The following is an 18,890-nucleotide window of genomic DNA, read 5'->3' on the forward strand; positions in this document are numbered from 1 at the left end:
ATATAATCTGCGTTTACTCCATTCATTTTTTCCAATTTTGTTTATACCATTATACTTCTTTGATTATCTTTATGTGCATATAAACTATTGTGCTTCTTATTGTCCTTTTGGTGGTTTGGCTATCAGATAACGATTGTCTTCAATAATTCAATCTTGCAAATTAAAAATATTCCCACATTATACTTTTTTTGTGAGAATTATTTTAAAATAATTATCTTGAACTGAGGATCAACAGGATCAGCATTCTCCCCCTTCATCATGCATAGAAGATTCCTCAACTATGCTAAAGTCTGTCATGCTTTCTATTAATGGAAATGACATGATTGAAGAGCTTAAAGTGTCAGAGCTGCTGTTGGTTTGGGCTGAAATGATTGCAGAGTGGCATGCATGGGAAGAATCAGAGGATTTGTCCATTTTTGATGTGATTAAGGAAGCTGTGTATTTAGCTCGTAAGTATAGGCTGAAAAACTTCATTGTGAAAGATATGCCATCTCCTCCAGCTCCCCCTGTGCCTGAACGTTCAATCATAGAAGGCATTGGCACTTTCATCAGCGAGGCCATTAAGCAATATCCATCTGCAACATTGAGAGCTTGTTCATGTGTGCATATATTACTACATTGTCCAAGCTACTCACTTGAAACTGAAGGTGTAAAGCAGTCATTGGCTACTTCTTTTAGTCGAGCAGCCTTCTCTCGCTTTAGAGAAGTTAAGGGCAACCCTGGTTCACTTTGGAAGCCTCTATTGCTTGCTATATCTTCATGCTATTTGTGTTATCCCGATATTGTTGAAGGTGTTCTGGAGAAGAGTGAAGAGGGAGGCCTCAAAATTTGGGCATCTTCTTTGTGTCATCTATCCAATAGCTCCTTTGAGGCAGGTCTGACAGCCGAGTCCGAGATGAAGTTGATTGGTAAGTAGCTTGCCTTCAGCTATAACGAAACTTCAGAATATTGTATTTTTCTTTTCCTTGAAGAATGGGCTTCACAACTATTGATTGTCTTCATTATACACTTACAAAGTTTTCTCCTTGATCATACCAACTTTACCCTCCTCTAAAACTATCTCTTTGAATCAATTTAGCCGTCTTTTCTTTTGTTTCTGTTTTTGTTTTTGTTTTTTGGTTTGGGGTTGTTGTTCGTGCTGAAGGCAGACATTGAAGGCCATGCTTATTAATACTTCATTCTGTACAGAATCTTGCTAATAATTTTAAGTATAAATTGTTTGAAGGTTGCTGTTTCTCACAACATCATTATGTCTTTATAAATAGAACATTTGAATAGTTGAAACTGGAATCTATTTTTCCACAGTTGCTAACAATTTCTTTTATTTTATTTATTTGTTTGTTTTTACATGCATTTTAGTGATGACGCTGGCCCAATTGATTGAGCAACTACTGAGAAAAGGGAAGTCAGGTGTTGATTCAATTCAAAGCTGCTTTACTTTTCTGTTGGAAGTATTTATACGACTGAAAGAGGTGCGTGACGGGAAAGAAGATGACCCAGAGGAAGAAGTGGCTGAAAATGATGAGGAAAACAATGAGGATGAGGCCAGTGATGATGATGACTCTGAAGATTATGATGAGGTTTATTTTTGCAATTTCTTGACTTATATTGTTTTTCAGCGTTGTTCTAAATCAACTTATATCTTTGTTGTAGCAGTGATTGGCTTTCATTACTCAATTTGTCTTTTACTTTCTTGGTTTACATTAGGACTCTGACGATGAGGAATACGAAGAAACAGAAGAAGAATTTCTTGATAGGTATGCTAAAGCTGCTGAGGCATTAGAAAATGGTTCAACTATTGAAGAGGGGGATGATGAAGATCAAGAAGTGGAGATGGAATTAGGTAAGCCATTTATGTGTATGCATGATATGAATATTTGCACATATACTGTTTGATCTTTTGTACTTGAATCATTTATGCAAAGATATCAGTATATGCATCATTGCAGTTAATCTGCTAGTGGTCACACCCCCAGCAAAATTAAATTAAAATGAAAGAATATTTGGATTTCTTAGTTCCAGTTATTACTTTTTTAATTTTATGATTGCTTATCCACAAGTTCATCATAGATGAAAAATTTGCACCCTTTTTAATCCATCTGCTGTCATGGTGGGAATACAGGTCCATTAGGTGATGTTGATGAGCACGACATTGTGTTATCCTTGATAGACAAATATCGGCATATACTCATAGATGGACAAAGTTTTCCCTCGAATGTGATCGTGAATTTTCTGAATGCCTTCCCCGAATTTAGTTTGTATTTCCAGCAATATAGATAACTGGGATAAGTATGGTTTGTATCATGTATTGCTGTTGTGTGTAAATGAGTTTCTTCTTAAGAAAAGTCAGGGTTTTGAACTGTGTTGTATAAAATACGTTACAATTTTATTTATATTATTATTCGTATAATTATTCCTTTAACTGGGGAAAAGGGCAGCGGGATATTTACCATGTCCAGATTTGAGAGTCGAAGCATCCAGCAATTGGAAAACGTATATTATTGAAGAAAATTTCCTCTTTTGTGTAGCCCCTATTGTGTTATAATTGCTCTGTTCTTTGTTAATGCTTAATTGCTTATCATCGCTTTAGCGACTTAAACTCTTAAGGGTTATCCCCAGCTTCTGCACGTAAAATTTTACATTTGTTACAAGTTTATCCCTTTAATTCTAACTAGACAAGTCAGTAACCCAAAATCTACTATGTAGGAAAAGATAAGGATTCTGCATTAATTCTCTGGATATGAGGATGCCTGATAAATCACCTAACGTATGTATATGCGTTAACAAACAGAAAAACAGATAGGCCAGAAGATACTACTCTCATTTTCAAATTATTTGTTTCATTTACCCTTATTTTAGTTGCAAGTTACATTGTATTTTCTTTGTTTCTGCTGATTAAATTGTAGTATATTGTATTTTTAATAATTTTATTTTATATTTAACGAAATCGGTTCGATCACAGTTCAATTACGGTTGGACCATTGAACCATTAAATCAGTTATTTGATTGATTTAATGACCAGTTCGGTTCTCATAATCTTAGTAAATATTAGTAATTTTATGTATCAGCCATATATTTATTTATATTTTTAATATACTTCAGTTAACCTTCTAAATCGATAAATCAGTAATTAGAACGATTTAATGATCAATTAATTTTTAGAACCTTAATATTATCTAATGAGTAACTAAATTAAGATAACATTATGATTCTTATTATTTATTGTAATTTTTCTCAAAATCTGTTATTTATAGACCCATTTATATTCTAATATATACTGAAAATAACATTATAAAGACCTAAAGACCAAAACACCCCTAAGAACCCATCCTTCTCTCCTCGTTCTCTCGCTCATGTTGCCCTTCCCACCCACCGCTTTATATAATTCTTTTTTGATATTTCAGTCGAAAAATATAAATACAAACATTTCTTACTCCTCTTTTTGAAGCTCCAATTTTTCTCCATAAAGCAGACGAAAGCGAATCTCATTCTTTCTCTTCATTATCGAATTCTTTTCTTTTTATTCATTCTTCTGCTGTATTGGGTTTTCTTTGAATTACGATGTCAATGGCGAGGCCTAATCAGGAGGCAATTGAGACATTTATGAGCATCACTGGCAATTGATCTAATGAAAGCCAGCACCAAAAAGATTCACAACCAGCGATTTCAATGTACTTGGCTTCTTCTTTTCTTTTCTTTTTTACTTCTATTTCAATTTTCATGGCCAAGAATTATGCACTGCTGATTTTCATGTTGTCAGTCTTTTCAATGATAAGTCATTTAACATTCAAGAAACGCCATTGTTGTCGATGTTCTTGAAGGTTTTTGGTGGTCTTCTTTCAAATTCCATAATAACTGAAATCTTTTTCTCCTTCTAAAATATTGGATGCCTCAGATTCACTGGTTCTTGTTTAATTTTGTATTCTTTTTCCCCTCATTTTTCTGAGGATATGATGAAATTGTTCAAACTAGGGAAGTTACATTTGTTTCGGGTTTAGGAGCTTTAACTTCTGTGGGTTTTTTTTCTCCTTTGCAAGATGTGTACAGAAAGAAAGTGGCTGAGAAACTGAGTTTGCATTCAGAAGTAAATCTGTTGAAGATGCTGGTTTTTAGGGCAGCGCTTTAAAACATTTGCAATCACCAAATGTTCCGTAAATTGCCAAAGGTTTCTGTTCACTCTTTTTCACTACATTTTTGCATCAATCTGTCCATAACATATTCCGGTTGATTGGCTTATTCATTATTGTTTTCAATATAAAAAGAGAAATGATTGTCCGTGTGATAGGCTATGGTACCAACTTTTCCTGAAGAAAGCCCTGCAATAAGTAAATTCATAAATGAAAATATGATAGGAAGAAACAGAATTATTCTTGAATTATTTGTTCTCACTTACCAGAAGCTACAAAAGTCTCAGATGCATAGAACCCTATTCCATTGATTCCACTAGCATGTTCACATATTTTAAACCAACACCAATCTGAAATTTTGTAACGAACTATTAGAAACCTTTGATTTGACCAATTTTATTATGTTTGTGGCTAAGTTTCTGCAGTGAGTAGTATGTTACTTACAACTAAATAGCGTATATATTTTCTTTGGAACAAATCCAATAGATTAGCCTTAGGAAGGCTTTGAACAGTTACAATTAATCCTGTTATCCAAAACATATGTCAGTTTAAACACCAAACTTGTTTGATTCAATATATTCAATCTGTATGCATATCTATTGACTTGATGTACTTTAAGTTTTGGTAGAGCTGAAGATTACTTGGCTAGAGGCTCAAGGCCTACTACAGTCCCCTCTTGACCATGCTCCCTACATTGTGGTGATTGAAGGTTTTGAATTTGAAGGATGAGGTACTTTGTTCTTGCTTTATGTCTACACTATCTATTACATGAGGGGAGAAAGATAGAATACTTGCACATTCTTAATGATATGGATGCATTACTTGCCTTTAAAATTTCTTCCTCTTTTTTGTTAGATCGAACTACACAATAATGGAAAGTTGTTTAGATTGTTGACCTTGATGCCATATTTCTTGCAGTTGTGGCATGAGAAAATCCAAAACAAAACAAAATGGTGTGTTACCAAGTGGATATGCACGGAGGATTGGGTCCTAAATACAGAAAATTAAATACGGAAAATTGGCTGAACTACGGAAGGTAGTTACCATTATTTAATTGTTCTTGTCTTAATCCTGAATCCTTTTCTTTACAAAATTGAAGAGGGACTCGCATTTGTTTAATATTTGAATCTTTATTTTCTTATCATGAATGTTGTGTTTTTGCTGCTCCATAAATGACACATTGGTTATCAAATCATTGTGGTGGTGAAAAGATCTAGAAGACTCAACGTAAAAATTGTCTAAGTAGTAACCAAGTTGAGTGTCTCTTGTTGAAGCAATCATTGGCCAAGCTTTTTACCAGTGAAGCAATCAAGTCTGAGGTATGCATTCAAGGTTAGTTTGAATTTTTTCTCCATTGCGATACCTTCACTTTGATCAGTTCTGATTTCATTTATGTTGTCTACTACTACTACTAGTTTCTCTTTGATACTCTTGAGCACGTATCACTCTTGTTTAGAATTGACTGCAGCATAACATGAATTTAGGTTTTCTCTTGCTTAGAGTTGCAACACTACTACTACTACTACTACTACTACTACTTGTAGCACAACTTGAAACTACACTTGTAGCACAATTTGAATTTAGGTTTCCTCTTGCTTAGAGTTGACAAGTTGACAATGAAACTACTACTTGTAACACTACTTCAATTTAGATTTCCTCTTGCTTAGAGTTGACAACACCACAACCACTACTACAACTTGAATTTAGGTTTCCTCTTCCTTAGAGTTGAATTTAGGTTTCTTCTTGTTTAGAGTTGACAAAAACACTACTATCACTACTACTACTACACAACTTGAGACTACTACTTGTAGTACCACTTGAAACTACAACTTGGAGCACAGCTTGAATTTAGGTTTCCTCTTCCTTAGAGTTGACAATAACACAACTACTACTTCGTCTTTCTTATAGTTGACAACAACACAACTACTACTACTAGTACTACTACTACTACTTGTAGCACAACTTGAATTTAGGTTTTCTCTTGCTTAGAGTTGCAACACTACTACTAACACTACTACTACTACTACTACTACTACTTGTAGCACAATTTGAATTTAGGTTTCCTCTTGTTTAAAGTTGACAACAACACAACTACTACTACTACTACTACTTGTAGCACAACTTGAATATAGGTTTCTTCTTGTTTAGAGTTGACAACAACACAACTATTACTACTACTACTACTTGTAGCACAACTCAACTTGAATTTAGGTTTCTTCTTGTTTAAAGTTGACAACAACATTGCTATTAATACTACTATTACTTGTAGCACAACTTGAAACTACTACTTGTAGCACAACTTGAATTTAGGTTTCCTCTTGTTTAGAGTTGACAACACAACTACTACTACTACTACTACTTGTAGCACAACTTGAAACTACTACTTGTAGCACAACTTGAATTTAGGTTTCCTCTTGTTTAGAGTTGACAACACAACTACTACTACTACTACTTGTAGCACAACTTGAATTTAGGTTTTCACTACTACAAAACTTGAGACTACTACTTGTAGCACAACTAGTTTATGTTTCTTCTTGTTTAGAGTTGACAACAACACAACTACTACTACTACTTGTAGCACAACTTGAATTTAGGTTTTCTCTACTACACAACTTGGGACTACTACTTGTAGCACAACTTGAATTTAGGTTTCCTCTTGCTTAGAGTTGACAACAACATAACTACTACTATTACTACTTTGTCTTGCTTAGAGTTGACAACAACACAACTACTACTACTACTACTACTACTTGTAGCACAATTTGAATTTAGGTTTTCTCTTACTTAGAGTTGACAACAACACAACTACTACTAATACTCAACTTGAGACTACTACTTGTAGCACAACTTGAAACTACTACTTGTAACACAACTTGAATTTAGGTTTCCTCTTGCTTAGAGTTGACAATAACACTACTATTATTAGAACTACTACTTCGTCTTGCTTATAGTTGACAACAACTACTACTACTTGTAGCACATCTTGAATTTAGGTTTTCTCTTGCTTAGAGTTGCAACACTACTACTACTACTATTTGTAGCACAACCTGAAACTAATATTTGTAGCACAACTTGAATTTAGGTTTTCTCTTACTTAGAGTTGCAACACTACTACTACTACTACTACTACTACTACTACTACTACTACTATTTGTAGCACAACCTGAAACTACTTCTTGTAGCACAACTTGAATTTAGGTTTCCTCTTGCTTAGAGTTGACAACAATTCAACTACTACTACTACTACTACTTGTAGCTCAACTAGAATTTAGGTTTCCTCTTGCTTAGAGTTGACCACAACACAACTGCTACTACTATTACTACTTTGTCTTGCTTAGAGTTGACAACAATACAACAACTACTACTACATGTAGCACAACTTGAATTTCGATTTTCTCTTGCTTAGAGTTGACAACAACACAACTACTACTAATACTTAACTTGAGACTACTACTTGTAGCCCAACTTGAAACTGCTACTTGTAGCACAACATGAATTTAGGTTTCCTCTTGCTTAGAGTTGACAATAACACAACTACTACTACTTGTAGCACAACTTGAATTTATGTTTTCTCTTGCTTAGAGTTGCAACACTACTACTACTACTCTTTGTAGCACAACTTGAAACTACTACTTGTAGCACAACTTGAATTTAGGTTTCCTCTTGCTTAGAGTTGACAACAATTCAACTACTACTACTACTTGTAGCACAACTTGAATTTAAAATTTCTTTTGCTTAGAGTTGACAACAACACAACTACTACTAGTACACAACTTGAGACTACTACTTGTAGCAAACTTGAACCTACTACTTGTAGCACAGCTTGAATTTAAGTTTTCTCTTGCTTAGAGTTGACAATAACACAACTATTCCTCTTTCTTAGAGTTGACAATAGCACAACTGCTACTCTACTACTACTAGATCCTCTTGCTTAGAGTTGACAACAACACAACCTGAACAACTGTAGCACAACTTAAATTTAGGTTTTCTCTTGCTTAGAGTTGATTGCAGCAGAACAACTTGAATTCAGGTTTTCTCTTAGATTTGAATGCAGCACAAACTGAACAACTGTAGCACAATTTGAATTTAGATTTTCTCTTGCATAGAGTTGACTGCAGGACAACTTGAATTTTGGTTTCTGTATTGGTTCCATCTTTTGAAACAAGGTGCTACTACTACTAGATTCTCTTGCTTAGAGTTAAATGCAGCACAACACAACTTGAACAACTATAGCATACTTGAATTTAGGTTTCATCTTGCTTGGAGTTGATTGCAACACAACTTGAGTTCAGGTTTCAGTGTTGGTTCATTCTTTTGAAACAAGGTACTATTACTACCACTCCCTGAACAACTCCAGCACAACTTGAATTTAGGTTTCCTCTTGCTTAGAGTTGATTGCAACACAACTTGAATTCAGATTTTAGTGTTGGTTCCTTCTTTTGAAACAATTTACTATTATTACTACTACTTGAACAACTACAACACAACTTGAATTCAAGTTTTTTCTTGCTTAGGGTTGATTGCAGCACAACTTGAACAACTGCAGCATAACTTGAATTCAGGTTTTCTCTTGCTTAGAGTTGACTGCAACTAGCATACTAGAAAGAGAGAATGAGAATTTCCGTGCAGTGTTGTTTCCTTCTTTGAGCTTCGTTTGAGATTTCTTTGTTATGGTTTTCTGATGTCTATTTTTTGTAATTGAGGAAATGGCTAATCATGGTAAAGTGAGAAAATGAAAAAGCCATTAGTGAAAAGAGGCAAAAGAGATAAATTGAAAAAGCCAAAGTAATTTTTTGTGTATTTGGTTTTTGTTGAACTAGGTTTAGTTCTCCTTAGCCAAGTTGGGATAACACTTGGTGGCCGTTGAACTAGATTGGAGTTTTCCTTAGTTAAGTTGGGATAGCACTTGGTAGATACTAGGTGTAGGTTAGAAATTTGGTGGGTGATACTAGATGAATTAGGTTGTAATTCAATGGTATTGGTGCATATAATCAGTTTGATTATAGTGAAAATTCCACCATGGTTATGGTGGAGACTGGATGTAGGTTTCATTGCACTTGGAAACCGAACCAGGATATATGCTTGTGTGATTCTCTTTTTCTGTTATGTTTTGTTCTGCTTTTGAGTCAACCCCCTTCTCAAGTTCTAAAAGATCTTGGCAAGGGTTACAGGTTAAAAATCACTACTCTTATCACTAACCAAAACATAATAATTACAAAGAGTGAACCTAATTCGTCAATCTCTACAAATTGTGGAAAATCAATAAAGCTTAATTAATCTAATTCATAAATGTTAACCAACTTATTAATTGAATTTAGTAAAAAGTTAATGTTACTAAAAACAAGGTTAATTAATAGTTCTAAATTTGTACTAAAAATCATTTGGTCTTTAACTAAATAAAATCGTACCTCATGAGTTAATATCTCCTACTAAAAACAAGGTTAATATAGTTTGATATAGTGTTAGTGTGTGGAAGAAGGGTCCAAGTAGTTAGATGTGTAAAGTGTACGTTGGATGGGATTAGGGGAACAACAAGCTTTATTATCAAAGTGTATTAACATTTGGATTCGAATTTCGCTAAGTAACTAACATCCAACCAGTCAATTATTAGCTAATTTATTATTAATTAATAATTTTAATTTTTCAAATGATCATTAATCAATTATTATTTAAATTTAAATTTTAAAAAATACAAAATTTAAAATTGTTAACCGAATGACATTGTCCTTTTCTTTTTTGACTCCAAAAATCACATCCGTTCAATTTTGGTACTGCTAATTGTAGACAGAAGGACACGTCATTAATTGGGTTTATTGAAACCAAAACCACCTACTTATACTTTTAATTTTTGTCAACAACAATTATAATAGTCATTCATAATTTTTTTTTTACCAAAGATAGGAGACTCGAATTCGCAACTTCTTAATTGAGTATGAGAAGATTATGCACCGGATTCGATGGTTCCAGAACGTTTGGATCATTAAATGGTCTCATAACAAAACATGTTTTTAAGTTTTTTAATAACTAATAAATAGTCCTTATCTAATTTTAATTACAAATTAATTCCATATATTTTATTTATCATAAAAATTATTTTTTATTTTATAAATTATTATTTTATCATTAATTTATTATGTTTATTAACAATCAAAAATAAAAACAATAACGAATTAGATCTTCCATTGATCGTAATAAACTTTTTTGCTATTCCAATCGATTAAAAGATTATATTTGATCCGTGACGTTCGTTCAGGACTGTGAAATCGTGTTTCTTTAAAAATCAATCGATTGGATTATCAAAACAATCGATTGAATTTCAAATTTTCAATAATTCAATCGATTGGACTACAAGTTCTTATCACAAAATAATCGATTGAAAATTACAAGGCAGCATGATTTTCACAAAAATCAATCGATTGGTCATATTACCCAATCAATTAAACGATGACTAAAATGTGGATTTTTAATAATTCAATCGATTGCTTATACTATCCAATCGATTGCTTATACTATCCAATCGATTGAATGCTTCAAATTGAAAGAATTGATTGATAATCCACTATTAATGGAAAGAATTGAGGATATACATGCCTATTCAATTTTCCCTTTTTCTTTTCGTGGTCACCATAACATTCACACTAAGGTTAAAGTATTCTTAAAGACTTACATAATTGAGATCGACGACATTGATTAAAAAAATACATGTTAATAGAAGTTGTTATATTCAGAAATTCTACTTAATTATTATTGGTGGTAGGCTGGGTGCAAGTATATATTAAATTATCAACTACTATTATGATTTTGTGAATAAGTGTTACTATTTTCTTATATGTATGATCTTTTGTTGCTCCTAGGTGAGGCTTTTCCAACGTACCCTAGAACCTACGATTTGGTGCATGCAGACGGACTTCTATCCCTCGAAACTTCTCAGCAGCGCAGATGCACTATGCTTGATATGTTTATTCTTTCAATTTGAAGCATTCAATCGATTGGGTAGTATAAGCAATCGATTGAATTATTAAAAACCCACATTTTAGGCATTGTTCAATCGATTGGGTAATATGACCAATCGATTGATTTTTGTGAAAACTATGCTGCCTTACAATTTTCAATCGATTGTTTTGTAATAACAACCTGTAGTCCAATCGATTGAGTTATGGGAAACCTGAAATTCAATCGATTGTTTTGATAATCCAATTGATTGATTTTCAAAAAAACACGATTTCACAGTCCTGGACGAATGTCACGCATCAAATATAATATTTTAATCGATTGGAATAGCCAAAATGTTTATTACGATCAATGAAAGATCTAATTCATTATTGTTTTCGTTTTTTATTGTTAATAAATATAATAGATTAATAATAAAATAATAATTTATGAAATAAAAAATAGTTTTTATGATTAAATAAAATATATGGACTATTTATCAGTTATTAAAAAAGTTTAAAAAACATGTTTTGTTATGGGACCATTTAATGGTCCAAACGTTCTGGGACCATAAAATTCTTTGCCGAAAGACTATGCCATTTAAGTTATAACTCATTGGCCTAGCTGTTCATATTTCATTTATCTATAACAATGTGGTTATTGGTTAAATTAAAGGAGTCAAGTTATGTAGAGGAAACTCCATTCGTGTGTTTGATCACAATTTAATCAGTATGGCTTATTGTATTCATTTAACTGTATACAGTGACGGACCCAGAAAATTTTAGGAGTGGGGGCAAAAATATATACACTAAAATAAAATTTGTTAAACATTATTAATTATATATGGAGATATAAAAATTTAAAAAAATTAGTGAACACTTTTATTTTTAATATACTATTTATTATATATAATTTATAAAAAATATTTTTTTATTTCTAAAACTTGAACTTAAAATATTTTAATTAAATTATAGAAAATTTGTTATCCTAACTAATTTTTTATACACATTTAATAATAAAAAACTGAATCAATTAGCACATTAATGACTAATGGTACACTAGTATTTATAATTTGAAACTAGAATTATATATAAATACAAGAAAAATTAAATTTGTATATAAAAAGTATGTTTATATAAAATAATAAAAACATAATTTACAATTTTTTTCTTTCTTTCTTTTTAAAATAATTAAATTTATTATATATTTTTTAATTTAATTTTAATATAATGTTAGATAAAAAATTTTATGCATCTATTTAATTATGTATTGTAATTTAAATATTTTTTTATTAATATATTTAAAAAATATATATATTCTAAATTAGTAAATTAATCAATTTATTTTAAAATTTTATATGCAACATAGGTACATATAATAGAACAAAAGATATAAAACAAGTAATTAGGATGAATAAATTGAGAATAAAATAAAATATATAAATTCATGAAGAGAATAAAAAAATAGATTAATACCTAAACTATAATTGTTTGAATTAAAATTTGCAATTAAAAATATCAAAAAGAGAAACAATAAAATTGAAAGATACATAGAGTCATAGAGAGTTATATAAAATAAAATAGAGAATTTAAAATTTACCTTTTGATGAAAAAAGATGACCACTAGACAAAGAATAGAAAAAGAAAGTTGAAAATCTGAAACTAAGAAAAGGGTTTAAGAGAATAAATGAGTGACGGCTGGGATTTAAAAACAGAAGAAGACTAAATTTAATTAGGTTAACTAATAATCAAAATCATAAAAAAATAAAAATAGATTTAAACTTTTAATAATTAGACTTAATTTATTTATAGTGGATCATTTAAAATTTTAAATGAGGGCATATTATATATATATATATATTTGATTTTAAAAAATCAAATGACACTGGGGCAAGTGCCCCCTCATTCATAAGCATGGGTCCGTCCCTGTATATATATATATATATATATATATATATTTGATTTTAAAAAATCAAATGACACTGGGGCAAGTGCCCCCTCATTCATAAGCATGGATCCGTCCTTGACTGTATATATACCCCTTAAAAAGATGGTAAACAGATAAAAAATTAATTATTAATTCAGTCATTTAATACTATACATGTTTTATTGAATTTTCGTTAGTAAAAGAATATGCATATGCCTTACATTTGTATTTTTGATACTTAAAATCTTAAATATCAATCCGTCATCAAACATATTTTTGAGAGACGCAAAAATTATACGCATCAAACAACTACAATAATTCTACCGACAAACACCATAAAAAGGCATCAGAATATAAATAGCGTACAATTGTTATCGCCGGATGGACAAATTGTGATTAAAATCATTAAATACGGTTGTTAGCGAATTGAGTTTGGAGATAACTAAAGTTAACCAAAACCAAATAAATTGATGCCTAAACAACATTAATTTGGCATATATAATAAAAAATATTTTAAACAAGGTACTATTACTACCACTCCTTGAACAACAGCACAACTTAGAACTTGAATTTAGGTTTCCTCTTGTTTAGAGTGTATTGCAACACAACTTGAATTCAATTTTTAGTGTTGGTTCCTTCTTTTGAAACTAATGTACTATTATTACTACTACTTGAATAACTATAACACAACTTGAATTCAGGTTTCTCTTACTTAAGGTTGATTGCAGCACAACTTGAACAACGGCAGCATAACTTCAATTCAGGTTTTCTCTTGCTTAGAGTTGATTGCAACTATGCATACCGGAAAGAGAGAATATGAATTTTTGTGTAGTGTTGTTTCCTTTTTCTTTGAGCTTTGTTTGAGATTTTTTTTTGTTATGATTTTTTTATGTCTATCTTTCTGTAATTGAGAAAAAGGCTAAAGTGAGAAAATGAAAAAGCCATTAGTAAAAAGAGGCATAAGAAATAAATTGAAAAAGCTAAAATGATTTTATGTGGATTTAGTTTTTGTTGAATTAGAATTAATTCTTCTTAGCCAAGTTGGGATAACACTTGATGACTGTTGAACCATATTATAGTCTTCCTTAGTCAAGTTGGGATAGCACTTGGTGGATACTAGGTTTAGGTTAGAAATTTCGTGGGTGATACTAGATGAATTAGGTTGTAATTCATTGGTATTGGTGCATGTAATCAGTTTGATTATCGTTGAAATTTCATTATGGTTGTGGTGAAGATTGGATATAGGTTTCATTGCATTTGGAAACCGAACCAGGATACATGCTTGTGTGGTTCTTTTTCTCCGACATGTTTTGCGCTACTTTTGAGTCAACTCGCTTTCTCAAGTTCTAAAAGATCTTGACAATGGTTACAGATTAAAAAATCACTATCATTATCACTAATTACAACATAATAATTATAAAGAGTAAACCTAATTCGTTAATCTCTACAAATTAAAGAATGTTGATTAAGCTTAATTAACCTAATTCATAAATGTTGACTAACTTACTAATTGAATTTAGTAAAAAGTTAGTGTTAACAAAAACAAGGTTAATTAATAGTTCTAAATTATTAATCAATTTAGACATTAGTAACTTAAGATCATCATAGTTTTCAATTCAATCCAAGAATAAAAAAATATATTTTATAACTAGTTCAAGCATTTTGTTAAATACTTAGAGTGTATAAGGATAAAACATCATAAATTACAACAATTGATAAAAACTACAACTATCTAATTCAAGAACACGACAATAACATCTCAAATAAGTAAGAATAACATAAAATATCAAATTCATTAATAAAAAAACATAAATCCAACAAGAGGTTATAAACTAAATGACAAGATAAAGAAAAATCACAAGAGAATCTAAGCAAAAGGCGAGGATGTATTTAGTTAGGTGGATTAAGAATTTAAACTTTGATTAGCCTAAATCTCTATCTAACCTACAATAACTTTTTTAATCCTAATGTATAAATCTAATTACCCATAATGTTTTATCCATACTTCACTTTTCACACACATCTATGCATCTTTAACTAATTCACATCATATATGCACCAATTTCTAAAAAGAGTAAACTACTAAAAATACATCTAAATAATTTTGTCCCTAACAAAAATGCACCCGAATTTTATTATCGAAAAAATATTCTTAAATAATTTTAAAATGCAACAAAAATGTCCAAAAAGAATATTATCTTTTTGTAAGTGGCAAACGACTTTTGTATTTGACAAACTATTTATGCATTTAATCCAAAATTTTATAGAAATATTTAGATAATAGTTTAAAAAATACACACAAAAAACAAGATAAAAATTTAATCTCTATATTTTTATTTTATTTTTTAAAAGTATTATTGGCTATTGAAAAAAATATATACTAAGCGAAAATTTATCAAATTTTAAGGATAAAAATATCTTATTTATCTAAATCGCATCAAAATTGAATCTCTAAAGCATTTTTTTTAGAATACATATTTAATATTAGGCATTTTTAAATTATTTGAGAGCATTTTATTGATAACAAAATTCGAGTGCATTTTTGTCAATAATAAAATTATTCGAGTGCATTTTTGGTAGTTAACCTTTCTAAAAATTTTATTTAGAACATCTATCATTTACCACTACTTTACCTATGACATTTTGGGAGGAGTCCTTCTCAAGTATTGTCTACTTATTAAGTAGGTTACCTACTTGCATTCTTAATCATTTATCACCCTTTTAAAAGTTGTACAATAGAAAACCAAATATACATTGCCTAGAATTTTTGGTTCTGCTTACTTCCCTTTTCTAAGACCATATAATAAACATAAATTACAATTTAGATATGAAAATTTCATTTTTCTAAGATATGACAATAATCATTATGGTTTTAAATGTATGACTAAATCAGGCAAAATATACCTATAAAAAATGTGCAATTTGATAAAAACAGTTTTGGGTTATACTCTGTGTACACTAAAATTATCCATCAAAGTCAGCCATCAGTATAAAATACATATTAGAATATAAATATACATTGAAAATAAATTAAACCACACATGTATTTATACATAAATACATTAGTGACTAATTTTAGTGGCTGATTTTGGTGTACAAATAGCATTTTTGAACCGTTTTTTGTACTTGTTTGGATGCCATTATTTTAATAAAAAAAGATATTTTTTCAATGAAAAAAGATCTTTTTTTTTTTATTTTTTAGCGTGTTTGGCAAATTTCGAATAGTAAAAGTAAAAGTATTAGAAAAATCAGAAAAACATCTTTTTTGAGAAGCTGTAATTTACATCTTTTTTTAAAAGATATTTTTTCTTTAAAAAAAAGATATTTTTCATGTGATAAATAAACAAAAAGTACTTTTATATTGTTATATCCAAACATAATTGATAGATAAAAAGATCTTTTTATATGAAATACCCAAACATAAAATTACTTTTACTTTTCCATAAAATCTTTTAAAAAAAGATAATTAAAAAAAGATATTTTTTTTAGAAGCTCACCTAAACAAGCCATTTATATGCTGAATTATTCTCACATAATACTACTTCTCTTACATCTACTATTGGCAATCAAAATTCTGTGACTACTTACCTTTCTTTTCCTCTGATGTCTATTAGTTCCATTCCTAATACTACAATGATGTACACTCTTACTCTTACATTTACACATACTCAATCTCCATCCTTGACTCATAGCAAAGAACATCTACACATTGCAGAGGACAATGTTAACACAACACCACGCACTCAAATTGATTCATCATCAAAAATATCTTTGCACAACACCAACATCATCCCAATCAATGGAATTGAGGTTTGTTTTCCACCTATTATTGATAATACTAGCAACCAACATCCAATAGTAACAAAGTCAATCTGGTGTAAGGAAAACTACTCTATATAGTGTTACTACTCCTCATGATTTAACACAAAACTTGCCAAATAATGTGACGCAAGTTTTGTAGTGTGATCATTGAAAGGCTGCTACGAATGCTAAGTACGAAGCACCGAGGCAATGTGGAACATGGACATTAGTTGAACCACCCCTTAGTGCCCCTATCATTGGCAATAAATGGGTCTTTTCTATTAAAAGAAACAACAAGGTGATATTATGAGATATAAAGGCAAGCTTGTTGCCAAAGACTTTCTCCAAGTTGAAGGGACCGATTATGAACAAAATTTTCCCTTGTGATCAGACCATCCACATCGAATTGTCCTCAGCATTGCTAGGGGTGTACATAAAATAACTAAATTGTGGTTAACCGATTAAAAAATTATAACCACATTTTGGTTAACCAATTTAATAAAACAATTTTAAAAATCATATCCATATTATTAAAAAGTGGTTAACCAAAACTAAATTTTAAAAACTGATTTTTAACCGGTTAACCAAAACCAAAATCAAATTTTATACAACTCTTGTAATCAAATTTGTTAACCGATTTTTTTATAAAAACCGGTTTTTAACCGGTTAAAATTGATTTTTAATCGGTTAAAAACCAATTTTTAATTTTAATTTTTGAAAAATCCAATTTTTTTTATATAAAAACCGGTTTTTTAAAAAAATCAGTTATTTTTTAAAATCAATTTTTTTATAACCAGTTAAAAATCGGTTTTTGAATTATCTAACCAGTTAATAACCAGTTTTATCATATAAAACCAATTTGATTAATTAACCAAATTATATTTTTGGCTAACCCAAAAATAGATTTGGTTTTTGGATTAACCAAACCATATACAGCCCGAAGCATTGCTCTATCTCAAGGATGAGTTACGAGATAGTTTGACTTCAATAATGCCTTTTTAAATGGCATTCTCACTAAACAGTTCTATATGACACAGCCTTAGGGCTATGAACTCTCAACTAGAAATCTAGAATGCAGACTAAATATTCTTTATGGCCTTTAAAATGGAACCAAGAGCATGGTTCTCGACTTCAAAATATACTTTGTAACACTTTGGATTCAATAGCATTATTTTTGATACTTCTCTTTTTATTAGACAAACCTCAACCTATATTACTTATATGCTCATTTATGTAGATGATATTGTTGTCACAAGTAATAATGCTCAAGAAATTGAAGTTTTAATAGCCAAATTAAATACTATTTTTCCATTGAAAGACCTGAGAAGATTCAACTTCTTCCTTTGTCTTGAAGTCACTTATCAGAATGACGGCAACATCATGTAATCTCAAGAAAAATATGCTAGAGTTATTAATAAAAACTGGCATGATAAATGCCAATCCAGTGCCAAGCCTAATGCTTTCCAACCTCAAATCATTTGTCAATGATTCTGATCTCTTTGATAATCCAAAACTATATAGGTTCATGGTAAGAACTTTACAATATTTAGCTACAACCAGAGAAATGACTCAGATTATTCTATTAATCGTGTGTCTCGATTTTTGCAGCATCCTACTATTTAGCATTGAATGGGTTGCTTACTTTTCAATATGGAGATATAAACAAAGTGATATCAGTAACAAAATTTAAAGATGCAGAAACCAAAACAATTGCTGAATTTTTAAGAGATTACTATGATTTTCACCATGATTTGTTAGGTGTAATTTGTCTACTTCTCATTGTATTCCCTGTTATATTTGCCCTTCTATTTGCATACTGCATTGGACACCTCAACTTCTTAAGGAGGTAAAATCATTTTGTAAAGAGTGCCCCTATAGAATATACAGGTCAATATGTAAATCATTTGATTAATAAAATCTTATTCTTGTGTTTTTGACTTTCTGTATGATATTTGTTTAGTGTATCTTCTGACATGCTTTTCCTATTGTTTGCTCCGACCACACTGAGAAGCAAAAATTTTTGCTGTCAAAATAATCAGTTAATCAGTATCCATTCTTCTTTCTTTCTTTTTTGCTTAACTATTATATTATATTTACATAGGATTA

The 18,890-nt window shown here is 30.4% G+C and overlaps 1 protein-coding gene and 1 long non-coding RNA gene across 9 annotated transcripts in view; both read left to right on the plus strand.

Annotated features, from left to right (window-relative positions):
• LOC107633035 (importin beta-like SAD2 homolog) overlaps positions 1-2,527 on the plus strand; it is a 7,537-nt gene extending 5,010 nt beyond the window's left edge. The window contains exons 18-21 of the mRNA XM_016336670.2: positions 221-908; positions 1,360-1,580; positions 1,708-1,843; positions 2,123-2,527. Coding sequence (XP_016192156.1) covers positions 221-908; positions 1,360-1,580; positions 1,708-1,843; positions 2,123-2,280 — 1,203 coding nt within the window. The 3' untranslated portion in view covers positions 2,281-2,527. The remainder of the gene's footprint in view (positions 1-220; positions 909-1,359; positions 1,581-1,707; positions 1,844-2,122) is intronic.
• On the plus strand, positions 3,335-14,287 carry LOC107630389. Of its 8 annotated transcripts, none has more exons than XR_002359306.1 (5): positions 3,335-3,671; positions 4,038-4,165; positions 4,747-4,857; positions 5,046-8,451; positions 10,982-11,430. It is a non-coding gene; the product is annotated as an uncharacterized LOC107630389 (long non-coding RNA). The 8 variants fall into 8 exon arrangements; XR_002359305.1 differs by lacking the exon at positions 10,982-11,430 and adding an exon at positions 8,642-9,142; XR_002359300.1 differs by lacking the exon at positions 10,982-11,430 and adding an exon at positions 13,559-14,287 and having other exon boundaries at positions 3,336-3,671; positions 5,046-8,500.

This window comes from Arachis ipaensis, chromosome B03 (genome assembly GCF_000816755.2).
Source record: "Arachis ipaensis cultivar K30076 chromosome B03, Araip1.1, whole genome shotgun sequence".
Lineage (NCBI taxonomy): Eukaryota > Viridiplantae > Streptophyta > Magnoliopsida > Fabales > Fabaceae > Arachis > Arachis ipaensis.